Genomic DNA, 22,893 nt, shown 5'->3' with positions numbered 1-22,893 from the left:
AGGGGCACTGCTTTCTGGACAGTGAACTAATTAGGGCAAAGAACCCCTCTGCTGTGGCAGGTTATAGGAGGAGGTATGCAACAGACAGGCCAGAGCCACATGTTCCCTAGGCAAGGGGCTCCTAGGGGTGGCATCGCACCTCAGGGAAGTAACCACAGTCTCAGGACTTATGGCACTTTCCATTTTATTGCCAGAAAGACAGCAAACTTCTTACTTCTGGCCTTGCTCTTCCTTTATGAAATGGTTTGTATGGGGACTTTGCAAGGGAGAGTAGAAACACAGAGTTATTCTGACAGGAAATAAATGGGTTATTTTTAAATTAGTATAAATAATAGTAACTGTCATTTATTGAGCCCCGGGTATGTGCAGGCATTGAGTTGGTGCTATCCTATTACCTCATTTAATCGTGTGGGGTAGGCTTGGGTGTCAGAAAAGGATAAGGCTTGACTTGACTAATTTGCCTGTGATTCCCTGATTCCTAAGAGGTAAAGCCACAGTTTGACCCAGGTGTTCTGACTGGGAGCCCACTGCCCTCACGACGGCAGCACAATGGGGCTGGATAGAGCAGGTGCCTGTGACAGACCATAGGTAATGGAAATAGCAGTACTTTCTGCCTGTTCGGTGCTGTCGGTTGCTCTTACTCAGCACAGCCCTTCCTTGACAGGCTGATTTCTCTCAGGAAAGAGTCTCTGAATATAAAACAAGGGGCCAGCAGCCAGATTTATTAGACCACAGCTGTATAGTAAAAGTAAACAGGCTCTGAGTGAAGATTGCTCATTCTTCACTAAAAGCACGTATGCTTGGTTGTATTTGGTTCCAACTCCATGCTCAATACCTTGCTTGGACAGATGAGAGCAGTGTTGTGAAGCCACAGGTGCTCATGGTCTGGGGAGAGAGCCATTCATAGAAACAGTTGATAGCAGTATGATCACTGCTCCACCATAGCTGGCACACATGCTGCTGGGCAGCATGTGAAGAGCCTGCCTTCGTGCCAGGCCAGTTAATGTCCAGGGTGCCAGCATGAGGCAGGTAGTCTTTCAGAGAAGTGAAGATACAGGCCTTCTGGTCACAATGTCCTCAACAGAGGGCACTGAGGGACATTTTGGTTCTCACTGTGCCTCCCATTAGTGAATTTAGATCTCTGCTGATACTGAAAGATCAGATCTCTTTGTACATAATAGGGGCAAAACTTGTTATGTAACACATAGAGTGTGTGGAACCATATGCTCACATATGCACATTAGATCATGATATTAAAATGTTCTTATGAACTGTGGTTTTTTAGTATGTTTATAAGTAGCTCCAGCAAATTAACCTCTGTGAGGCATAGTATCTTCAGTTGTTTTGAAATGTAAATGAACGAATAACAAAGCTATTGGTACCTAATATATGCTCATTAAATGTCAAATGTCATTAAACCAAAGAGTAGTACCTTGCCTAGAATACTGACTTGATCAGTAAATGTCTGCTGAGTGACTGGATGCCTCAGACTTGCAGATCTGAAGCACCCTGGTGTCTCAAGGGAACTCATACCACCCCAGTGGTAGAAACAGTAGGAGTGCCATGGGAGCAGGATCAAGGGTTTGGGCCCACTGCTGGAAAGGCCTATGTTCTTGGCTAGAAAGTTTGGTCTCACTCTGTGAAGCAGTCAGGAGTCTGAAGTTTTTGAACCAACACTGTCAACAAGTTCCTGGAGAGATTAGAGAGGATGGGGTTTAGAGCTGATGGGAAGGCACCAGCCTTCAACTCAAATATTCTGAGAGGAAGAAAGCCAGCAAGGGCGGGCATGACTGGGGTGCTTATGAGTTAGAGGTGAGGATTTGGAAGAGTCCATGCTTTGGTGCCAGTGGTTGCTTTGTTGACATTCAGGGGCTAGACTTGGGAAAGGTTTGGAGAAAGGAAATGCTAAGCTAACTATTAAATAGAACTAACCAGTACTCAGGTTACAGAAGCAGGAGGATTGCAAATTCAAGGGTAGCTCAGACCAAGTTAGCACTTCCTTAGCTCAAAAACAAAATACCAAAAAAGTAGAGGTGGGCTCCAGAGGTAAAGTGCTTGCTTAGTAAGTGCCAGGTCCTAGATTCAATCGTTAGTACCACGCAGAAAAAGAAAGGAAAGGGAAGAACTTGGCAAATGAATGGGTACCCAGTGATGCTGTTTTTAGCTGGTTACTGCTGGCATTGAATTGTGATTATATAGTGCACATTACTTTAACTCCTAACTGGCCTTCTAATTTGTTGGGGGTTTTTGCTTTTTTGGGTTTTTTTGTTTGTTTTGGTTTGGTTTGGTTTTGGTTTTCTGAGATAGGATCTCACTCTGTGGGCCAGGCTAGTCTGGAACTCAAGATTCTCTAGCCCCTACCTCCCAAGTACTGAGATTATAGGTATGTATCACTATGCCCAGCTAACTTTGTTTCGTTTCCTGTTTTCTTCTGGTTCTGGGAAAGTGAGTCCAGCCTCTTGCATGTGGCATGCTAGCCACGTGCTCTACCACTGAACTACAACCCAGCCCTTCTAATTTTGAACCTTACTCCCCTCCAGTCCTTTCTTCATGCTGCATATTGCAGTATCAGTAGCCTCAAAGATGCATGTTAGGTCATGTCACTTTGCTGTTATGACAGTAGATGGCCAGTGGCAGTACAGTTCCAACCGAAAGGCCGGCGCTGTCCAGACAGCAGAGCAGGGCTTTGAGCCTTCACACCGTTGGGTGATCGCAGCTGAGTCTACCGAAGGAATCAAGAGACAGCACCAGTGGGAACAGACAAATGATAGAAGCAGACAGGCTCTAGGAGAGGAACCAAAAGAGTCATTAGTCAGTGTTCATATTTACTCATAAGTTCATGTTTATGGAATAAAGCACAATCACAAATTATAAAATACCTCTGAAAGGATATACTACAACACCATTTGCCTTCTGAGGAGGATTCTAGAAGAGGAGGTAGGAATGGGCATGTTGTTTCCCATAATGCACCCTTTTTAAGCCTGTTGGAGTATGTACATAGTTACGTAATGAGCTGGGTGATGTGGATTCCACATATTTAAATTAGAATTTAAAAAGCAGCTTCTCCATTCTAGCTAAAAGCTGCATCTCAATATATGGGGCATTCAGGAAATAAAAGGTAATCTTGGCAAATTACAAAGCAGAAAATTACCAACATCATCTCTGACTTTTGTACAGCAAAATACTTTCACCTGCTGTCTCATTTGATCTGTCTCCCCTCCTAGATTCTGAGATGTGATCTAGGCCTTCTGTTACCAGTTCAGCATGGTCAGTTGGTAATAGGTGAGACAGAAGTCCAGGAAATCGTGTTGACCTGCACCTCATAGTTTTGGGGGACATAGAGAAAGGGGTAATTCTTCTGGAAAATAGCAAGCAATATTGTGAGATGCTGCTGGGGGCTGGGATAGAACGTAATGGTATAACACTTGGCTAACAAGCATAAGAATCTGGACTTTGATTTCCAGCACACCTCCTTCCCACCTCCCAAGAAAGAAGCTCTTGTAAGTGGAGCCATAAAAAGTGTACATAGAAAAAAATCAGCTTTCCAATTTAAATTTCTGCATACAGAGGTAAATTCCACACCCCATAAAATTTTGTCTCTAAGTTACAGAGATTTGGTACTATGGAATATTTCATTTGAATTAGCTTTCAGACTCTTACTTCCTTTTAAAGTCTTTTCACACATTGATTTTCTGTAGAATGCAAGCAATGATTGGCATAGTTCAAATGGGATTGTCAGTAACATGTGTATTTGTAAAGACTGAGTAAATAGCCAGAAATGAAGAAATAACATGCCCAGGGAAGAAATTCTTGGCACACCTTTGAAGAGCCTTAAGCCTGTAGGAAGCGAAGTATCCCAGGAGCGAGAACCACTGAGGGACGTGGCACAGCATCAGAGGTACAGAAGCCTTTCACATGGATGCCTTCCTGGTCGAAATGAAATCAAATGCTGGCATGACCTAAGTTTCTGTCCTTAACTAATGAAGAGGAAAACATTCATTCTTCTCCTTGGAGAAAGACAGAGATATTCACACATAATCTCTGTGGTATTGAAACACTTGTTCTGTTTTGTTAAACAGGACTCTGAAACTCTTGGATTTCATGGTAAAGCTTAGATAAATATTTCATATAATATCTCAAAATGCAATCATTTATAATAATTTCAGTGCTGTGATCTCTATTTGTTTTCAGATTAGAAAAGCAAACATTTCTATGCTGATTTATTTCTGGGAGCTGACAATTGAGCTGACAATTCATAAGGCTTATCTTTATAAATAAATTAATAGTATCATAAGGAATAGCTCTACTTAACTTTGATTTTATGTCTCTTTAGAGGGAAGTGATGTTAAAAGACCTCTCTTTCATTCTTACTGAAGTGTAAACCGTTTACTCTGCCAAGTTTAAGCGCCTGTGGACGTTGGCACTCTTACTCTGCAGCCTAGAGAGACTTTCTCGGGAAGCTCCCACTCTGGGTTCCACTCTGCAGCAGGAAACAAACCTGCCTCTGAGTTGTTTCTCAGACTTCTTTGTTGGCATACTATTTTGATAAAATGTTCTTCTATTTACTAGAGCTGTTGATACGTGGATGTGCCTGGCAAAGTTGTGCAGAATTTAAATATATATTTTTTAATCTATTTGAAATATCTATCCACCAACTACCTACTGTGCTATACTCAGCATTCTCTTGAGTGTGTGGCAAATTTAGCATCCAGTTATTCAAAAGCAATTTGTGATACTTCCATGTGAATGCAAGACACTGAGATATAGCATTGAGCTCAGACATGATTCTTAATCTCATGGAGCCTTTTTGAATGAGGAAGAGAGATGATAAAGTCTAAAGTAATAATAGTAAAATGCTTATAGGTTATGAAAAGACCTATGAAGACAACTGAGTGAGAAATAGCAAAGGCTGTCATGACTTCAGATTGGATGATCAAGGAAGGCTGACCTGAAGACAGAGAAGGCCTAGCAATATAAAGAACACTCTAAGGGGAAGGACAGGGAAACTAAAGCTTTGTTGAGGGGCAAAGATTGATGTTATCTTGTAGGAATGTCCAGTGGCCAGTGGATATTCAAGATAGCAGAGTGAGAGAAAGCTGTAGGAAAGAGGGTTAAAATGAGAGGCAGGATCTCATAGGTTAGGTTTCATGTTTGTATTTTAGTTCCAGGTTCGGTAGGGAGCCTTGAAAGCTCTAAGCAGGGGAGAAATTTGCTCCAATTTCCTTTTTATTTCCAGAAGATAATTATGGTAGCTTTTTGAAAAAATGGAGCAAAAAGAGCAAGGGAGCAGGATGAGAGATTGGTTAGACTGTTGTGTGGACAGGAGAAGACCATAGCTGGGACTACGCGTGCAGATGTGGGGATAAAGAGAGGAGCAGCTCACAGTATATTTCAGAAATGGACAACTGGACTCCTGGCAAATTGTTGCATGGCAGAATTTGGGAGGAAGAAAGTTTCTGATGGTGCCACCTGTGGGGAAGATGACTGACAGAGCAATTTTGAAGGAGAAAGTCAGAGGCTCTGAACTGGGAGATATGAATACAAATGGAACCTTCAATGTGCCACAGTTCACCTGCCAGAGGTAGTGTGAATCAGTGCCTCACAGGTCAGGAGTCCAATTGAATAGCTTGTTGCTCTGGAAGCTTCCAGGAGGCAGTAGCTGGGCATGGGGCAGGGGAGTTGAGTAGTGGAAACTTGCACTCCACAGTAAAGTCTTTGAAGAGGCACAAGAACAGGGCTCCCAGCTCTTCCTGCTCTTTCTTTAGGGTCCTCAAGTACAAGAGCAGTTACAGTGACTTGCCTTTCACCCCACTTCCATTTCCCCAGGTCAAGTCTATCATCTCCTGTGTTCCCAGGAATTTCAATGAGAGTTTAGGATTAAGACCAGGGTGTCCCCATGGCACCCTCCCAGATCCCAACCCTTCATTTGAGATGTCTTCAAATATTTTTTAGGAGAATCTCACAGTACCACCCCCACCCCTTCTCCCTTCCACACAATCCCGTATCTGTTTTTTGTGTATGCAGAGATTATGAAACACCTGAGTTTACATGTTTCCATTTATTTCCCATTTAGGTTTTATGGCAGGCACACAAAGAAATCCTCAGATGTCTCAGTATGGAACTCAACAGACAGGACCATCCATGTCACCCCATCCTTCTCCTGGGGGCCAGATGCATCCTGGAATGAGTAGCTTTCAGCAGAGTAACTCAAGTGGCACTTACGGTCCACAGATGAGCCAGTATGGACCCCAAGGTAAAAATAAGGGGAAAGGGGTTCCTCAAATGAATTGTGTAGATGGTAGAGATTTGTTATATACTAGCCCTTCATGGTTTTAATATTATAAGCATATTTTAAGATTGCATTGTTTTGGTACCTGATAGATTATGAGGTTAATGCAAACCCACAGTCCTTTAGATGCCCATGATTGTGGGGCGAGAATAATCATAGTCACTACTGTTCATTAACCTTTACACATGAGGCACTGGGGAGTGTTAGTGTGAGTGTTATTAACAAAAGAGTTGGCCCTGTCCCTATAATGTGGTTCCAAATGCTTATGGAAAAAAGAATACAGCCTTGTCCTCAGAAAGTTTCTGATTAAAACTTGGGGTTCATCATGTGAGATTCCAATTTTGCCCCTCCCCTTCAGTAGTCCCCTTTAGGATCAGTAGTTACCTACTTAGCAGACTGTACCCTACCCTATACAGCCCACCAACCTGCCTTCAGGGTATACATCAGGTGCTTCTCCTGTTGTCACTGTCCAACTCTTGGAACAAAGTCTATTGTACATGCATGTCTAAACAGGAAAATAAGGGAGAAGTAGGAAAATGATTGGAACTGTGCCCCAGGTGCACTGTTTAATTTCACCCTCCTGGAAGCTGATGTATGGTTCATCAGACACATAGAATCCTTTTATCAAGATTTTAAACCTGATAAACGTGTGTGTGTGTGTGTGTGTGTGTGTGTGTGTGTGTGTGTGTGTGTGTCACTTTTGGCAGTACAACATTTGAGTTTAGCACCTTTTTTACTTGTTTACTTAAGTTAGACACTAATGGATAATTTAGAGACTGAGATGATCTGGCATAAGTCCCAGAGTTTCCTCATTTCTGATAACACCAGGAACATTCCAAGCAAAGAAGATGAGTGTTCATTAGGACAGTGTCAGGAATGCTTTCCATCTGCCAAGCCAGGCCTGACCATGGAAGCCTGGTGTCTACTGCTAGGGAAGCTTGCTACTTAGCAAGCCACTCCAGGGGCCCATGGTGAGGCTCCCAGAACTTGAACAGCCCTGGAAGAAGCACCTGTGGTAACTAGCAAGCATCTAGGAAGCCTAAGTAGTTCTGTTGGTTTTTCCCTGGCATCTCTCAGAATCCTGATCCTTCTGTTTACAGTACTTTACAGTTTGAAAAGTGAGTTGCCAGTGTATTGTCTTGTTTTGAAGATCTTTCTCTAAAGGATTTTAAGCATTTTAAATGCTACCAGTGTAGCACTGTTATTTTCCAACTAATGCAAAATACCCAGACATAGCCTTTTGTCCATGTGCATGTTGCCAGAATGCACAGAGATTTTTTTTTTCCACGTGGTTCCTGTCAAACCATGTCATAAACAGTTTTCTATGTTGTTAACTCCACCAGGCCTTAGGAGCTTAGTCCCAGCTGACAGTAATCATCTGCCTGTCTGTGACCAGATCCAGGTAGCATGAGATAGCTGTTTGTCACTGAATTAAGGCAGAGCCATGAGTCAGGCACCCATGGAGCCCACCTGCCCACTTCCTTCCTCACCAGGCATTGAGAGGAAGGGGTTCTTCAAAACCAGGTTCCTTAGCTGCCATGGAGAGATGGCAATGGTCACAGAAAGCTCTAAAAAGAGCAATTTATAAATTGTGGTAGACACAGAAAAAGCAGACTTTTCCTTGAATGTAATTGGAGGCAAGACTGCAGCCCTATTCTCAGAATTGGAGCTGCTGACGGTCTGGGCCTTAACCCAGAAAACCATAAGGGCTTCGTTAATCTTCAAAGTTGACCTCTATACTCCTAAATAATTTCATCTTGGACCCTTTCCTCTGTTCTCAGTAGAGCACTTAGCCTTGGACTGTCTGATGAGTCTTTTGTGAATAAACTTCACACTTATGTAGGAGTTGAGAGCAGGGAAGGTGATTTCTCTGGAAGGGATTTCCTTTTTTTTTTTAAATGAATAAATCCCTCAGCTTTCTGGAATTATCCAATTTAAAGATTCTTCACTTCAGAGCATTGACCATGGGAGAAATTTCATCCAAATTGCTGCATGTCCTTAGAACATTGCTTATTCTTTGAATTACTTTTTCTCTGGAAAATGAGATGATTCCAGTATATTAACTTGGAAGTTGCTTCCAGTATCAATGTTCTCTGAGCCTAAGTTTTGCTTCAGTTCTGGGGACTTTTATATTAACACAGTTAGAGTCACTAGATGCCCACATAACAATGAGATTGTATCATCAAGAAGGCTTTTTTTTTCATTTTTCTTTTATTATTCATATGTGCATACAAGGCTTGGTTCATTTCTCCCCCCTGCCCCCACCCCCTCCCTTACCACCCACTCCGCCCCCTCCCTCTCCCCCCCCCAATACCCAGCAGAAACTATTTTGCCCTTATTTCTAATTTCGTTGTAGAGAGAGTATAAGCAATAATAGGAAGGAACAAGGGTTTTTGCTGGTTGAGATAAGGATAGCTATACAGGGCATTGACTCACATTGATTTCCTGTGCGTGGGTGTTACCTTCTAGGTTAATTCTTTTTGATCTAACCTTTTCTCTAGTACCTGTTCCCCTTTTCCTATTGGCCTCAGTTGCTTTAAGGTATCTGCTTTAGTTTCTCTGCGTTAAGGGCAACAAATGCTAGCTAGTTTTTTAGGTGTCTTACCTATCCTCACCCCTTCCTTGTGTGCTCTCACTTTTATCATGTGCTCATAGTCCAATCCCCTTGTTGTGTTTGCCCTTGATCTAATGTCCACATATGAGGGAGAACATCCGATTTTTGGTCTTTTGGGCCAGGCTAACCTCACTCAGAATGATGTTCTCCAATTCCATCCATTTACCGGCGAATGATAACATTTCGTTCTTTCAAGAAGGCTTTTTATGAGTTTTTTTGAAGGTATACATACTTACATGGATCCACTGTGGAACCAAAGTGATGTTTTCCACACCCACTGCTCTCTGGTGTTAGTGTGTCCCTTTGCCTAGTGCCTTCATTTGCCCTTTTCTCCTTTTCCATGTGGCATAAGCACCACCATCCACCCAAGTGTGCCCCACCACACACACACATACACTCACACACACACCTGGTACTAGTTGCCATGAGACTAAAACCAATGTCCTGGTTCTGCAGATGTTCAAATATAAACCAGCTGTCTTATTGCATCAAGGACCAAATAACAGGACATGGTACGGGCCTTGTGGACTGGTCTAGTCAGGAGCTCTTACCTTTGTACTTCTTTTTAATCCTTTTAAATAGGGGCCCAAAATCTCCTCACAACTCAACTAAGTACACAAATTATTAGTAAAATACTCAATTTGCATCTTCATATTACAAGATTTACATCTCTGGAAATACACATTCATGCAAAAATAGAGCATTGCTCTCATTCCCAGTCTGTTCCTAACTTGATGACTTTCTACCAAGGTTGTTCATTTGTTTGGAGAGATCTCGGAGGAGGCTATTTCGCAACCGTTTTTTGCGAACCATTTTATTGTCAGGTGCAGCATCTCTAGGATTGTTGTTGGTAAAAACAACCAGCATTTATTAAACACATCACTATGTCCAGAGCCTATTTTGAGGATCTTTTGCCTATGCTCTCTGTTCAGCCTCACAACATGCTAGAAGATAGGTACTTCATCAAGGAAGAAACTAAGGTACAGAGCAGGTAAAAACTTCCTCCAGGGTCCAGTGACTGAACTCTGTCCAGGCTAATTGACCCATTCTCTTAATGAGTGGGGAGCCTTTGAGGGAATCCCCAGCTTGCAGATGAGAACACCAACTCCCTGAGAAGTTGTCTTTCACCATGATCCCCAGGTAGTAAGCAGGGCCAGGGTTCAACTGAGGGAGAGTGACCACAGAAGCCTTTCAGTGTCACTGGCTGGTCATTCCCAGGCCTCAGTGGATACCCTTCTCACTATGCTTCATTCATTAAGCCACTAGAGAGACAAAGACAAAAGACTAACTACCTACTTGCCTCCAAGGAATATTTAGGAATACAGGCATGGAGATATGTCAGAAGTCCTCAAGATTAAGAGAGACATTCTGGAGATATGACTCAAGTGGTAGAGCCCCTGCTTTGTGAGCACCTGCTTTGCAAGTACGAAGCCCTGAATTCAAACCCCAGTCTCACCAGAGAGAGCAAAAGAGAAAGAAATATTCCTACGAAATGAAAGAAGGGAGAGAAATGTGAGGAATGTATATTAATACAATAACATCTGAACTATTAAATATACAAATAAGATGAAACCAACCTAAATGGGGGTTCGCGTTCAAAAATAGAAAGGAATCGTGTAATCAACATTAGTTGTTAATATTGAATCTGGAGAGAACTGAAATCAATTTTATCTTCACAGCCATTTTATTTCTTTAGGAAAAGATTCTGTCTTTTTGTTTGAGTTCTCTAGAAAAGCTTCTGTCACACTAACTGTCCATAAATACTTTTTTTTCAGGGGGGAGGGGGTCATTAATTCCAAAAAATAAGGGTCTGGCCTTCATTCTGTTACAAGTAAGCAATATTAGCTTAGGGAAGTGACAATAATTCTGAGTTTAGATTCTCGACAATTATCATTTACTTGTATAATAGCATCTGGGAGTCTGTGCAGCACTACGAAATACAGCTACCTGGCTTATACACTGACACGGCCCTGAGTTTATATGCCTTCGATTTTATAGTGTGTGTTTTAGGAAGCAGACAACTTTCAAGTAGGTAAGTCTGATGAGCTTACTTTGTTACTTTGTTAAATGTGGTTTTCAGAAAGGTATAAAAGTCTTTCTCTAAAATAAACTGGATGCCATCTGAAATCTTTCCCTTCATTTCTCATAAATTCAACAAAGGCAAATTTCAAATGATACTCATTTGAAATGAATGCAGTTCCAAAATAGTGAATTATGTAGTGATAATCTTGCAATTATTTGGGTTCCAGAGGAACAAGGTATAAATGTCGAAATTGTTAGCTACTTAAGAGTCTCCTATGGGTGCCTCATGTCACCATGACCCAGAATTCCCCACTCCACTCTTGGAAGTCTGGATCTCAGGCCTACAACTGAATTGAGCTAAATGAATCCTGCTGTCCACAGAGAAGTGTTCCTGATTCTCAGGTTCATCTCCTGATCAGAGTGCTGCTCCCTGCTCCCATGCTAGACCCATGAGTCTGTTCTTCCACTTTCCCAAGGCTGCTTCTGTATAGGTCACTCCCCCTTCACATCACTCACTCATTTTGTTTCACTTGGAACAGACTGTAATACATTTGATAGTCTTGCAGCTTCTTGTTATGTTAACCTTATTTTATGTTTAAATCAATAGTCTGAAGCAAAAGGATTAATTCCATATTCTACACCAATTTCTTTTGTTAAAGAAAAATTCTGAATCTCAGTCTCACTAATACTAGAAAATACAATAAATTAGATCATTTTGTAGCCAAACAGACCCTCAAATATATCCTTCAAGTTATAAGATTATAACCCTGAATTTTTCTGATTATCACAATAATTTGATTAAAAACTGCGAAATTAGGGGAAAGGGTCAAAAATGTACAGTGCAAATTCAACTTAAGGTGAAAAAAGAAAAAACAGAAAGCGGCATTACTTTTGACTGGTACGAAGCTAATTATTGTACGTCAGTAGTTAAAGTTAGTAGTACCCAGGGGTCTCAGCTCTCCACCCATTAGAATGGCCAAGCATGCTGCCCTGCAAGAATGGAGGTTGTGGTGCTGCTGGCCTTGATCAGGCCAGTCTTGGACAGCAGTGCAGTGAGACAGCATATGGACGTGCAACTCGCTTGACAGCTTCGCAAGGTACCTTTTCCTGGACTTGTGTAGTCAAATGTTTGTTTAATCAGAAATTGCCTATTGAGTCAGATTTCACAAATCTCCAGAAACAGTCCCAAGTAGACTTTCAGAAGCACACCTTAGATAGCCGTCAGGTGTGGCAGATCAGGCTTGTCCCCTGCCTTCCTTTAAGGGGCGCCCACTTATTGCAGCCTCTTTCCCCTGGTGCTTGGCATAGCCCCTAAGAGCCCAGGAGAGCACAGAAGAGTTTCTGCTGTGTATGACAGTGGGAATTTCCAACTCTCAGACTTCATTTCTTACCAAAGAGGCTGTCCTGTTTTACACAAAGTTGACTTTGGTCTTCGGATAATCCTTTCTACACAGATTTTATTGTCATTACATACTCTTTTTGTTTAGGGAGTAAATTTGAATATGTGTGTATCTTGAAAGTAAAGTTAGTCATGTAATGCAATACAATATGTAAAGATAATTTCTTTTCATTGGTTAAAAACTTAATAACATTACTATAGTTTTTGTCTACTCCTTGGCAGATTCTTCCTGTGCATTATTTGGCCAGCAGTGTTACTGTTATTAAAGTGTTCATCCTACAACAACCACATGGGAGAAATCTTTTATTCTCTCATAGATGAAGAAACTGCTTTAATGAAAAGTAACTTTTGAAGGCCACACATGCAATATCTGCCCCAATGTCAGACACTGGCATCTGGTTGTGCTTATATATCCTTGGGGTCTGAACCCGATGTTAGCCTTGGTGATCGTTTCTCTGAAGATCCCCTCTTCTCCCAAAGAAACGCAACACACACCCAGCTCCCTTGCACCAGAGTGACTGCTCTGTCGCCCCCACCACCCTATAGATTGTCGCAGCTTCATTTTTCTCATAGTTCTCATCACCACATGACATTTCTTTATTTCTATATTTCTTTATTTGCTTATCTCTGCCACCAGAATGTAAACTCTGTTGTTGTTCATTGCTGAATGTCCAGCATTTAGCACAGAGCCTGGTATATAAGATGATCTTAATAATGATGGCTTGAATGGGTAACGCTAAGACAGGAAGGAAGCCAGAGACAGTGACAACCCTTTTTGCCCCTGCCTGGATGCTTGATGGGGGATGATTTGATGTATAAGAGTAATTTATTACACATGGTGTCTGATCTTTGAAAGGTGAAACTAAGGCTAATTTTGTCAGTGTTTTTATGCTTTTATATTTTGTGTACTGAGCTTGCATTACTTTGTAATTAGAGTTTTAGAGGAGCTAATCATTGTAAAATAAAGAGAAAAAAAAAACTACCAAAAGTGAATGAAGCATTAAAGTGATACCATAAAGTAAGATAATAGGTCTGTCCAAGTTTATAAAAAAAATTGTAATATGATTATTATTTTTACAGTGTCATGGATTTTTACATGCATACTGACCTAGGAATAATGTGGTATCTTGTATATCAGTTCAAAAAACACATCATTTGTTTCCACAAAGAGCAATAAGAAACAGCTTTTACTTTGAATTAATATTTGTTGCCTTTGTAACAATTTGATGTCTGATCTAAAGAAGATCATATGATCAATCTGAGTAAAAAGAGTTGGAAGAAAGTTTTTTAGTATAACTATTTTTTAATATAGAAGTCTTACTTAAGTAACCAGCAAATAAGCACATAAAAAATATTTAATCTCTGTTATGAGAGAAATGAAAATTAGAACCATAGTGATTTCTATTACATACCTAGTAGAATTGCTAATATTTTTTAACAATTGACAACATCAAGTACTGGCTTTGATATTAAGAACTCTCAGTGTTCGGTGATAATGTGCACAAAATCACACAGCCACCATTTGCAATTTCTTATCCAGTTGAACATGTGCTTACCGTATAACCCAGCCACCTCACTTCTTTTTTTTTTTTTATTTTATTATTCATATGTGCATACAAGGCTTGGGTCATTTCTCCCCCCTGCCCCCACCCCCTCCCTTACCACCCACTCCGCCCCCTCCCTCTCCCCCCACCTCCTCGAGGTACTTTCCTTCTATTCCAAGTTTTCTTAGAGGTTTTATCATGAAATGGTGTTGGATCTTATCAGAGGCTTTTTCTGCATCTATTGAGATGATCAAGTGGTTTTTGTCTTTGGTCTGTTAATGTGGTTTATTATGTTTATTGATTTTCTTTTATTTATTTATTTATTTATTTATTTATTTTATTATTCATATGTGCATGCAATGCTTGAGTCATTTCTCCCCCCTGCCCCCACCCCCTCCCTTACCACCCACCCCACCCCCTCCATCTCCAAACCACCCCCTCAATACCCAGCAGAAACTATTTTGCCCTTATCTCTGATTTTGTTGAAGAGAGAGTATAAGCAATAATAGGAAGGAACAAGGGTTTTTGCTGGTTGAGATAAGGATAGCTATACAGGGAGTTGACTCACATTAATTTCTTGTGCGTGTGTGTTACCTTCTAGATTAATTCTTTTTGATCTAACCTTTTCTCTAGTTCCTGGTCCCCTTTTCCTACCAGCTTCAGTTGCTTTTAAGGTATCTGCTTTAGTTTCTGTGTGTTGAGGGCAACAAACGCTAGCTAATTTTTTAGGTGTCTTACCTATCCTCACCCCTCCCTTGTGTGCTCTCGCTTTTATCATGTGCTCAAAGTCCAATCCCATTGTTGTGTTTGCCCTTGATCTAATGTCCAAATATGAGGGAGAACATAAGATTTTTGGTTTTTTGGGCCAGGCTAACCTCACTCAGAATGATGTTCTCCAATTCCATCCATTTACCAGCGAATGATAACATTTCGTTCTTCTTCATGGCTGCATAAAATTCCATTGTGTATAGTTACCACATTTTCTTAATCCATTCGTCAGTGGTGGGGCATCTTGGCTGTTTCCATAACTTGGCTATTGTGAATAGTGCTGCAATAAACATGGGTGTGCAGGTGCCTCTGGAGTAACCTGTGTCACAGTCTTTTGGGTATATCCCCAAGAGTGGTATTGCTGGATCAAATGGTAGATCAATGTCTAGCTTTTTAAGTAGCCTCCAAATTTTTTTCCAGAGTGGTTGTACTGGTTTACATTCCCACCAACAGTGTAAGAGGGTTCCTTTTTCCCCGCATCCTCGCGAACACCTTTTGGTGGTGGTGTTGCTAATGATGGCTATTCTAACAGGGGTGCCACCTCACTTCTATGTTTCGTCAAAGAGTAATAAGCACACACCCACACACAAAGGCCTGTCACAAATGTTTTTGACAGCTCTGTTCATAATTGCCAAAGACTGAAAACAGTATCCATGGAGTGGAATGTTACTGGTCAGTAGGAGTGATACTACTAATGCGTGTGGATTATTTCATACAGTATGGGTGAATTCACAAGCATGATGCTAAGTGAAAGAAGCCAGGCACCAAAGGCTGTCCTGTGTGACCGTTTATTGTAGAAGCAAAACTACAGAAACAGAGCTCAGATCAGTGGTTAACATAACATTCACTAAAATAGAGTGAGGGAATTTTTGTCATGACAGAAATATTCTGTATCTGCTGATTACTGGCTTGTACATTAGGTATCTCAGTATGTATGAGTTCATATTGTGTGGGAGACTGCTAAATATCATTGGCTAAAAAATTAGGTAACTGAAGCCAGAGGTGGTGGCACATGCCTATAATTGCAGCACTCATGAGGTGGAGGCAGGAGGATCATCAGTTTGAGGCAGCCTAAGCTACATAACAAAAATTTGTCTCAAAAAATCCAAGGGTTAGGCTCATGCCTATAACCCTAGCTACTCCAGAGGCAGAGAGGCCAGCCTGAGCAAAAAGTTAATAAGACCCCACCCCAACCAGTAGGATGGCATGGCGATTGTACCCGTCATTCCAGCTACACAGGAAGCATAAATACAAGGATTGCAGTCCTAGTTGGCCTGGGCCAAAAAACAAAAAACCTAAAGCAAAAAGGCCAGGAGTATGGCTCAAGCAGCAGAGCATCTGCACAGCAAGCATGAAACTGAGTTCCAACTCCCATCCTGCAAAAAACAAATTTCCAAAGGCTGGGGGTGTAGCCCAAGTGGTAGAGCACTTGCCTAGCATGTGCAAGGCCCTGGGTTCAGTTCCCAGCACTGCGAAAAGAAAAAGATAATGCATGTTTAGCCTAAACTCACAAATATGTTTATCATGTTATATAACTAATTATGCAGAGTTTTTCTACCTGAGGGAATGAGGTATGTCTACCTTTTCTCTTTCCTCAGTCTTGAAACTGAAAACGCAAAATCTCATTTGTGAATGGAAACACTTGGAGGTTTAAAAGTAGTAAGCTTGGAGTTTTGATTATAACTACCAAGTTTAAATGTTCAGCAGTCAGATTCAGAATTATTTGCAATCTTCCTAAAATAATGGTGGTGACTTGAATAGAGTCTAGCACTTCTTCCTCTATCTGGTGCTTAACTCCTGATGGGTTAAAGTCTGAATTCATTCATGACCAGTTTTCCAAAGCTGGTGTGCCAAGATGAACCCACTTGAAAGTGGTGGGCTCTCGGACTTGGCTGCGGGACCAGTCCAGCTGAGGTGGGCTGGCCCAGCATCTGCTGCCTTCATTGTGCCTAATGCTGTATCCATCTGGTTTCTGTCAGAGCTAGTGCCAACAAATTACTAATCTATTAGAGAAACATGGAAAGAAGATTACACTTCTCATTCCTGGCTCTTCCTCTCCTATTTTGCTTGGCTTACATATTTGGTTTCTCTTTATTTGGTGGAATATACAGAGGGTGAATCATTTTTTGCCCCTTCCATCCATGTCTTTAAAGTGTGGTGGAGTAGTAGTTTCAATGTTATTCTGCATAATGCTAACAACAGCCACTGTCACTGTTCAGCATCATGCTAGTCACCCTACCTGTTCTCCATGAGCAGAGAAGTTAAATAACTCGTGAAGGTCATACTGCCAGGAATTATTAGAACCAGTGCCCAGCCCCCAGTGCTAAATCTTGCGCATCATCCATTGCTGCGTCTGAAGCCATTTGCAGCCTTTCGAAAGCATTTTTATCCAAGGAGTATGGGTTTGATAAGAAAAGTCTAAAGTTTCAAGGAAAAGGGACTTTGTATTTCTTCTCCTAAATAAAGTTCTCTATAATTAGAGCATATGATTTTGAGTCAACACAACTGAAGAAAAATAAACTAGGAGCCTAGTGTTAAATGCACCCTGCAAAGCGCACACTCAGGTCTGCACACTGGGGACACAGTGGTTACTCTAGCCAGAGTGCTTCCTGTGGAAGACAGAGCCCCACTGTGAGTGAGCCCAGCCATGGTGCACAAGCTCTTGCTCTTTAGTCCACCAAGGAATGAGACGTTAAAGTAGGGAACAGGGTGACCAAACCCTTTGTCATTCTTTCCTCTGTGTTCATTAACATCCAGCCATGACTGCCACTCAGACCCAAGATGCCAGAACTTAAAAATAACAACATTTCTCCATCCCAACAGTAAGCATAATTCAACAAGACCAGATACCCTTTGTCTAATAAAACTGCATTAAGAGTATAGTCTGCAATAACCATGTCTAAATGCTTGTTTTCTAAAGCAAAATTAAAGTGCTATTTCATTTCCTTCGAAAGCAAAGAGCACATGTTTTCACTGAAGAAAAAAGGCTTCTTAGCCAATGAGTCACTTATCAAGTGTCGAGGGAGGGCATAAAGGAGCCCCAAGTAATTGCTTGAGTGTGTGAATTAATTACTTGTGCATTCAAGCCATGAATGAGTATGTTTGTTTTTAATAAAAGCAAGAGTCAAAAACGAACACTGTATTTCACTGATCTTATCAGATAATCTGGAAGCCAGGAGCTGTGAAGTCAGGAAGAAGAGTCTGAATTCCTACTCAGAGAGAAGAGTGTGGGAAGAAGCCTCCCCACCCCCTAGTCCCCTGTCCCTTACCACCCAACGTGCAGAAGATACCCTTCCCACCAAGGTAGACCCTGGCAAATAGCTAGCAGTCTTACATTTGTCTGCAGGGATGGGAAACTCAGAAGCAACTTCAGAACTTTCTGTAAGGAATTTTGCAACTGATGAATAGTTTCACTTTTTTTAAACCAGTGTAGGTTTGATTATTTCTACACAGACTAACTGTGCAATGGCAGCATGAATGAGTTGGTTGTTAGCCTGACTCACGCGACCCAGGGCACCAAGGGCAGCTCTACTTGTGTCTTACATCCCCCATGTCTTCCTCTATGTCTGTAGCTCCTTGGGTCTGCCACTGCCGCACTGACAATCCTCTTAAGCCTGCCTTCAGGCTTCCAGGCAGCGCTCTGATTAAAGATGCTGCTGAGTCGAGCCAAGCTTTCTTCCTGTTGCTGTGTTTATTAGCATGTGCCGAGATTGGTCTTCAGCGTGATGAACAAAATTATTACCCACTTCCGCCTAACACCTGTTTTTGTAAGGAAACTTTCATTGGAACCCTGTTATGTATCTGCATATGTGGTTGCTTTGGGGCGACAGTGACAGAATTGAGAAGTTGAAGTAGCCTATCTGATTCACAAAGCCTGAAATATTTACTCTCTTATCCTTGGCAGAAAAAGTGTGCCAGCCCATGGTCTGCATGAACAGTGGCCTTGGCACCATTTGTAAATAATGGTTTCTACTTCAGGGACAGTTGAAGAAGAAAACTCACATGATGCCCCTAGCAGAGCAGGCACCCAATGAGTTGAAAACTGTTGAATTTCTTTCACATTTAGAATGATACTGCTTTATTTGGGTGAATTTAAGAAATACTGTCACATAATAAGCATAATGCTTCTTAAGCATCAGAGAGGCAGCAGATCAGAGTGTGGTGCATTTGGACTCTATGTCACACACACAGTCTGCCCAGCTCAAGCTCTGGCTCAATTTGACACAGATCACTTAATGTCCCTTTGCCTCAGGTCCTCATCTCCAAAATGAAGGGTACCATATTGTGCTCTTGGGCTCCATGTAAGGAGTCAGTGAGTTAATACAAGGAACTTGGACCTGAACCTGGCACATAGTGCATATGAAGTATTTTCTTTTTATCACTGCTATTAACCCATCTGTTTCTTTGTAAATCCTTGATAAGTTCCTTATCTTCAGGATAAAACCCAAACTTAGAATCTTGGTCCTCAAGGCCCTGCTGGATCTGGCCACCTCCTCATGGTTATCCCCCAGCCCCAGCAACATTCTCTTGCCAGCTGGGCAGTGTCTCCTGCTCATCCCTGAGTGCCCATCTTGTCCTCTGCCCCACTCACCCACCATCCAGTGATAAGCCCCACCCTCTCTGACTTGTGAGCATCATTTAGTCCTGACAACTCTGTCTTACAGTGAAGGAAGAGATAAGACCAGGTTTCCTAAGGGCCTACAACTCTTGCAGCCTGGAAGCCTACCCCATATGGGTTCTGGGGTTTCTGCTCAAACCATTTGTTCAGAGATGTCTCCACTGTACTCCACTACAAAGGGTCCCCTGAACCACACTCCAGACAGACTTACTCCCATGTAGATCTCATGGTTTGCCTTTGTGCTTTTTCTTTTCTTCACCCCTCCTACTCCAGCACACAAATGAGTAGATTGTAAGTGTCCCAAGTGCAGGATGACAGTGTACTTAACTTTACGTCATCTGTGCCTGGAACAGTTCCCACATATGATGAGTGTGTAGTTATTAAACAGATGAGAAAGTCTTCCAAACAGTAGTTGGGACTGACTGAGAAATGCTAATCCATATTCTACAAACATTTGTCTTTTTACATGTATTTTATTTCATCTTTTGCTGAATACATGGCTTCCAGAATCAATTTGCTTGAACTTCACTCCTAACCTTCAGGTTCTTATTTTTCCTTCCTTATAAATGGTGGTATCATTGTTCATTTGGTTATTGGGAGAAAAGCACAAATTCCCTGGGGACAAAACACTTAACCTGGTGTCTAGCGCACACTGTGCTCAACAATTAGCATCTGTTGTTATTATTGAAGTGGCACCACATTTGCCTTTATTTTAATTTATATACATGCAGTCACAATAAAAGGTGTGGCAGAAAAGGGAATCTAGAGCTACCAAAACAGCCAGAGACTTGCAGGTGCCCTGCTCTCTTGAGCATGTGCCCTGGGCCAGCTGGAAAGGGAGTGTGTGTGGTGTGGCTCCTCCAACTGCCTGCTTCTCATGCCACCATTTCACTATGCCTGCTGCCACGCTAGTGATTGGACTCATAAGACACAGAACCAAGCCCGTAGCAACCACTCCATCTGGTACTCAAGCAAAATGCTAAAAAGGTTGCTCCCAACGTTGAAGAAAAACTGTGAATAATGTCACATGGCCCACACGACACCACCTGTGGGCTAGGAAAGGATAGCTTTGGTCCCCATGCCTTTAACCTACAGCAACTGTTACTGTTACAGTAACTGTTAGCTGTAGGAGTGATGTGGCAGGGCAGTCTCCATGGCTGAAGACTGGGAGTTCAAATAATGATTTTTTGTTAAAAAGTAAGAATGTAAGGTGTTGGACACATTAAAGCAACATTGGTTCTGGTATCCCATTTGACAATTAGCCTACACTTCTCCTCAACATTGCAGGGGTCCCGTGGGCTCTTTCTCATTGAACTCACTCTCTAAGGGCGTTCAGAGAGAGCATGTTTTGGGACTGGCAGCCTCATCTGCACCAACAGGAGGGGACAATAGGGATCATGACTAATGCTCTGTGGTGAGCACAGTGTTGCACAAAAAATATTTCCAGGGAATGTTTTTGCAAATTTAAAGATTAAATAAAAGGCTTCAATTTGTGTTTGCTTTTTGTTTAGGTAACTACTCCAGAACTCCAACATATAGTGGGGTGCCTGGTGCAAGCTACAGCAGCCCAGGGCCCGGTATGGGTATCAATGCCAACAACCAGATGCATGGACAAGGGCCAAGCCAGCCATGTGGTGCTATGCCCCTGGGACGAATGCCATCAGCTGGGATGCAGAACAGACCGTTTCCTGGAAGTATGAGCAGCGTGACGCCCAGTTCTCCTGGCATGTCTCAGCAGGGGGGGCCAGGAATGGGGCCACCAATGCCCACTGTGAACCGTAAGGCCCAGGAGGCTGCTGCAGCCGTGATGCAGGCTGCCGCAAATTCAGCACAAAGCAGGTATGCCACCCCAACATTATGGGCCAGTATTCTCTGTGTTGACATGTGACCACATAACCAAACAAGCTGCATCCGTTCCCTACAGTGTGCAAGGGCAGCCGAAGCTACGTTTGCTTGGCTTGTCTTTGTGTGTTAAATATATGCTGTCAGGGAAGCAAGTGACAGACCAGGTTTTATGATCCACTAAGGAAGCAGTCTGAGCTGTGGGTATTCAGTTGTCAGAGGTGACGTGAAGTATCTGCAGAGTCATCACAAAAAGCACCAGATCCTGTTGGGTTGGGAAGTGGCTGTGTGCGTCCATGTAAAAGGATGAGCTTTGGCAAGACACATGAAGCCAAAAACTGATTAAAATCTAAAACATGTGCCCCACACACACTTTTTTTAATCCCACCTTAAAAATTTTATAAGAAAGAAACTGTGTATGTGTACATATGTGTATTGTGTGTTGCTCTAAATGTATATGTGTATGATTTCACACACTTAAATTTTGTTTTCTTGGTATGTCTTTGTCCAAACCAAAATGTGGCTGTTAAACCAAAAATTATAATAGTTTAGAAAGTTTAAATTGGTGGAGCAAAGCTTTAGCTTCCGTTAGTTACTTGTTTTTAATCCTGATTCTTCTTAAATACTTAACCTGCGTAAAAATAACATAATTAAAAATTTATGAAGCAGAGATGAATTTTTAACAGAAGCAGATGTAAATACCTCTTAAAACAAAATGGAGATGTATATCTCAGTGGTAAGAAGAAAAGATTCTGACTTTTGTCAGAGGGAAATAAAGTGTGCATGAGTGTGTGTGTGTGTGTGTGTGTGTGTGTGTGTGTGTGTATAAATGTGTCCCTTTTTTCTTTTCCCCTGAAAAGCTGCTATTTTGGGAATGTAGGGACCCCTCAGTCTCATTATTTGCTCCAAATAATAATAAATTTCCCTGAGGAATTAAAATGAAAATTAATCATTACCTCTGTCTTTGTCTCACCCACATGGCAATTTCCTAAAATCTCCTGAACACAAGCATCCACCTCGCAGCCAGACCTGCCAGGCTGTAGGGAATGTTTGAATAAACCTGTCTGTGAAGACTGGTTCGGCTGGTCCAATTGAAGTTCTAATTTAAGTTTAAATGAATTGTCCATTGTTGTAACGCGTAACACATGAGTTATTTCCCTTCTGTTAAGTAGAAAGTACGTGATTGCATTGATATAGGCCTCTGCTGGTAATCTAGAGGAAGATAACCATAGAGATTAAGGCAAATTCTGCCTGATAAGTTGGTTTACTTGTCATCTTGTAGAAATTAATGTATAACTACATAACTGTGCCTTTTTTGTTTGTTGGTTGGTTGATTTCTAATCAATAGACTATTCCAAAGCCTTACCTTCACATACTGCCCCATTTAGCTGTCCAGGAGTTTAAATGGGGCTGTTCATTTTATTTTGTTTTTATTTTACCAAAGTCAAAGCTATACTTTAAGTCTGTAAACTGAGATTAGATCTGAGAATCTTACTTCTCTCTTCTTTGATCCAGGCCCACCCCCAGGCAGCTGCATGATCGAGGGTATTCCGCTTATTTACCCTATCTGTAACCCACACCTACGTATGGAATAAATAGCATGTGGACAGGGATTCAAATTGTGCTTCCGAACAAAACCAAAGAAGCTGTTCTTCTGTTCCACTTTAGGCCACCATACATTAGGTCGCCTGCTTATCCCAGCCAGTCTGGGGCTGGCGGACGCCCCATGTTTTCTTCCCAGCACCCCAACTATGGCAGCTCCCAGGCTCCCATGATGCACCAGCCTGACCAGTACGG

The 22,893-nt window shown here is 41.9% G+C and overlaps 1 protein-coding gene across 11 annotated transcripts in view; it reads left to right on the top strand.

Annotated features, from left to right (window-relative positions):
* Arid1b (AT-rich interaction domain 1B) overlaps positions 1–22,893 on the top strand; it is a 404,160-nt gene that overhangs the window by 323,546 nt on the left and 57,721 nt on the right. For 5 of the 11 annotated variants that reach the window (XM_074071680.1, XM_074071697.1, XM_074071705.1 and 2 more), the window contains 3 exons: positions 6,074–6,253; positions 20,766–21,093; positions 22,765–22,893. In XM_074071680.1, the coding sequence (XP_073927781.1) occupies positions 6,074–6,253; positions 20,766–21,093; positions 22,765–22,893 (637 nt within the window). The remainder of the gene's footprint in view (positions 1–6,073; positions 6,254–20,765; positions 21,094–22,764) is intronic. The other 6 variants (XM_074071719.1, XM_074071726.1, XM_074071686.1 and 3 more) reach the window with 3 other exon arrangements.

This window comes from Castor canadensis, chromosome 1 (genome assembly GCF_047511655.1).
Source record: "Castor canadensis chromosome 1, mCasCan1.hap1v2, whole genome shotgun sequence".
Classification (NCBI taxonomy): domain Eukaryota; kingdom Metazoa; phylum Chordata; class Mammalia; order Rodentia; family Castoridae; genus Castor; species Castor canadensis.
The sequence above is the reverse complement of the archived record's forward strand: the minus strand, read 5'-3'. Positions and strand labels throughout refer to the sequence as shown.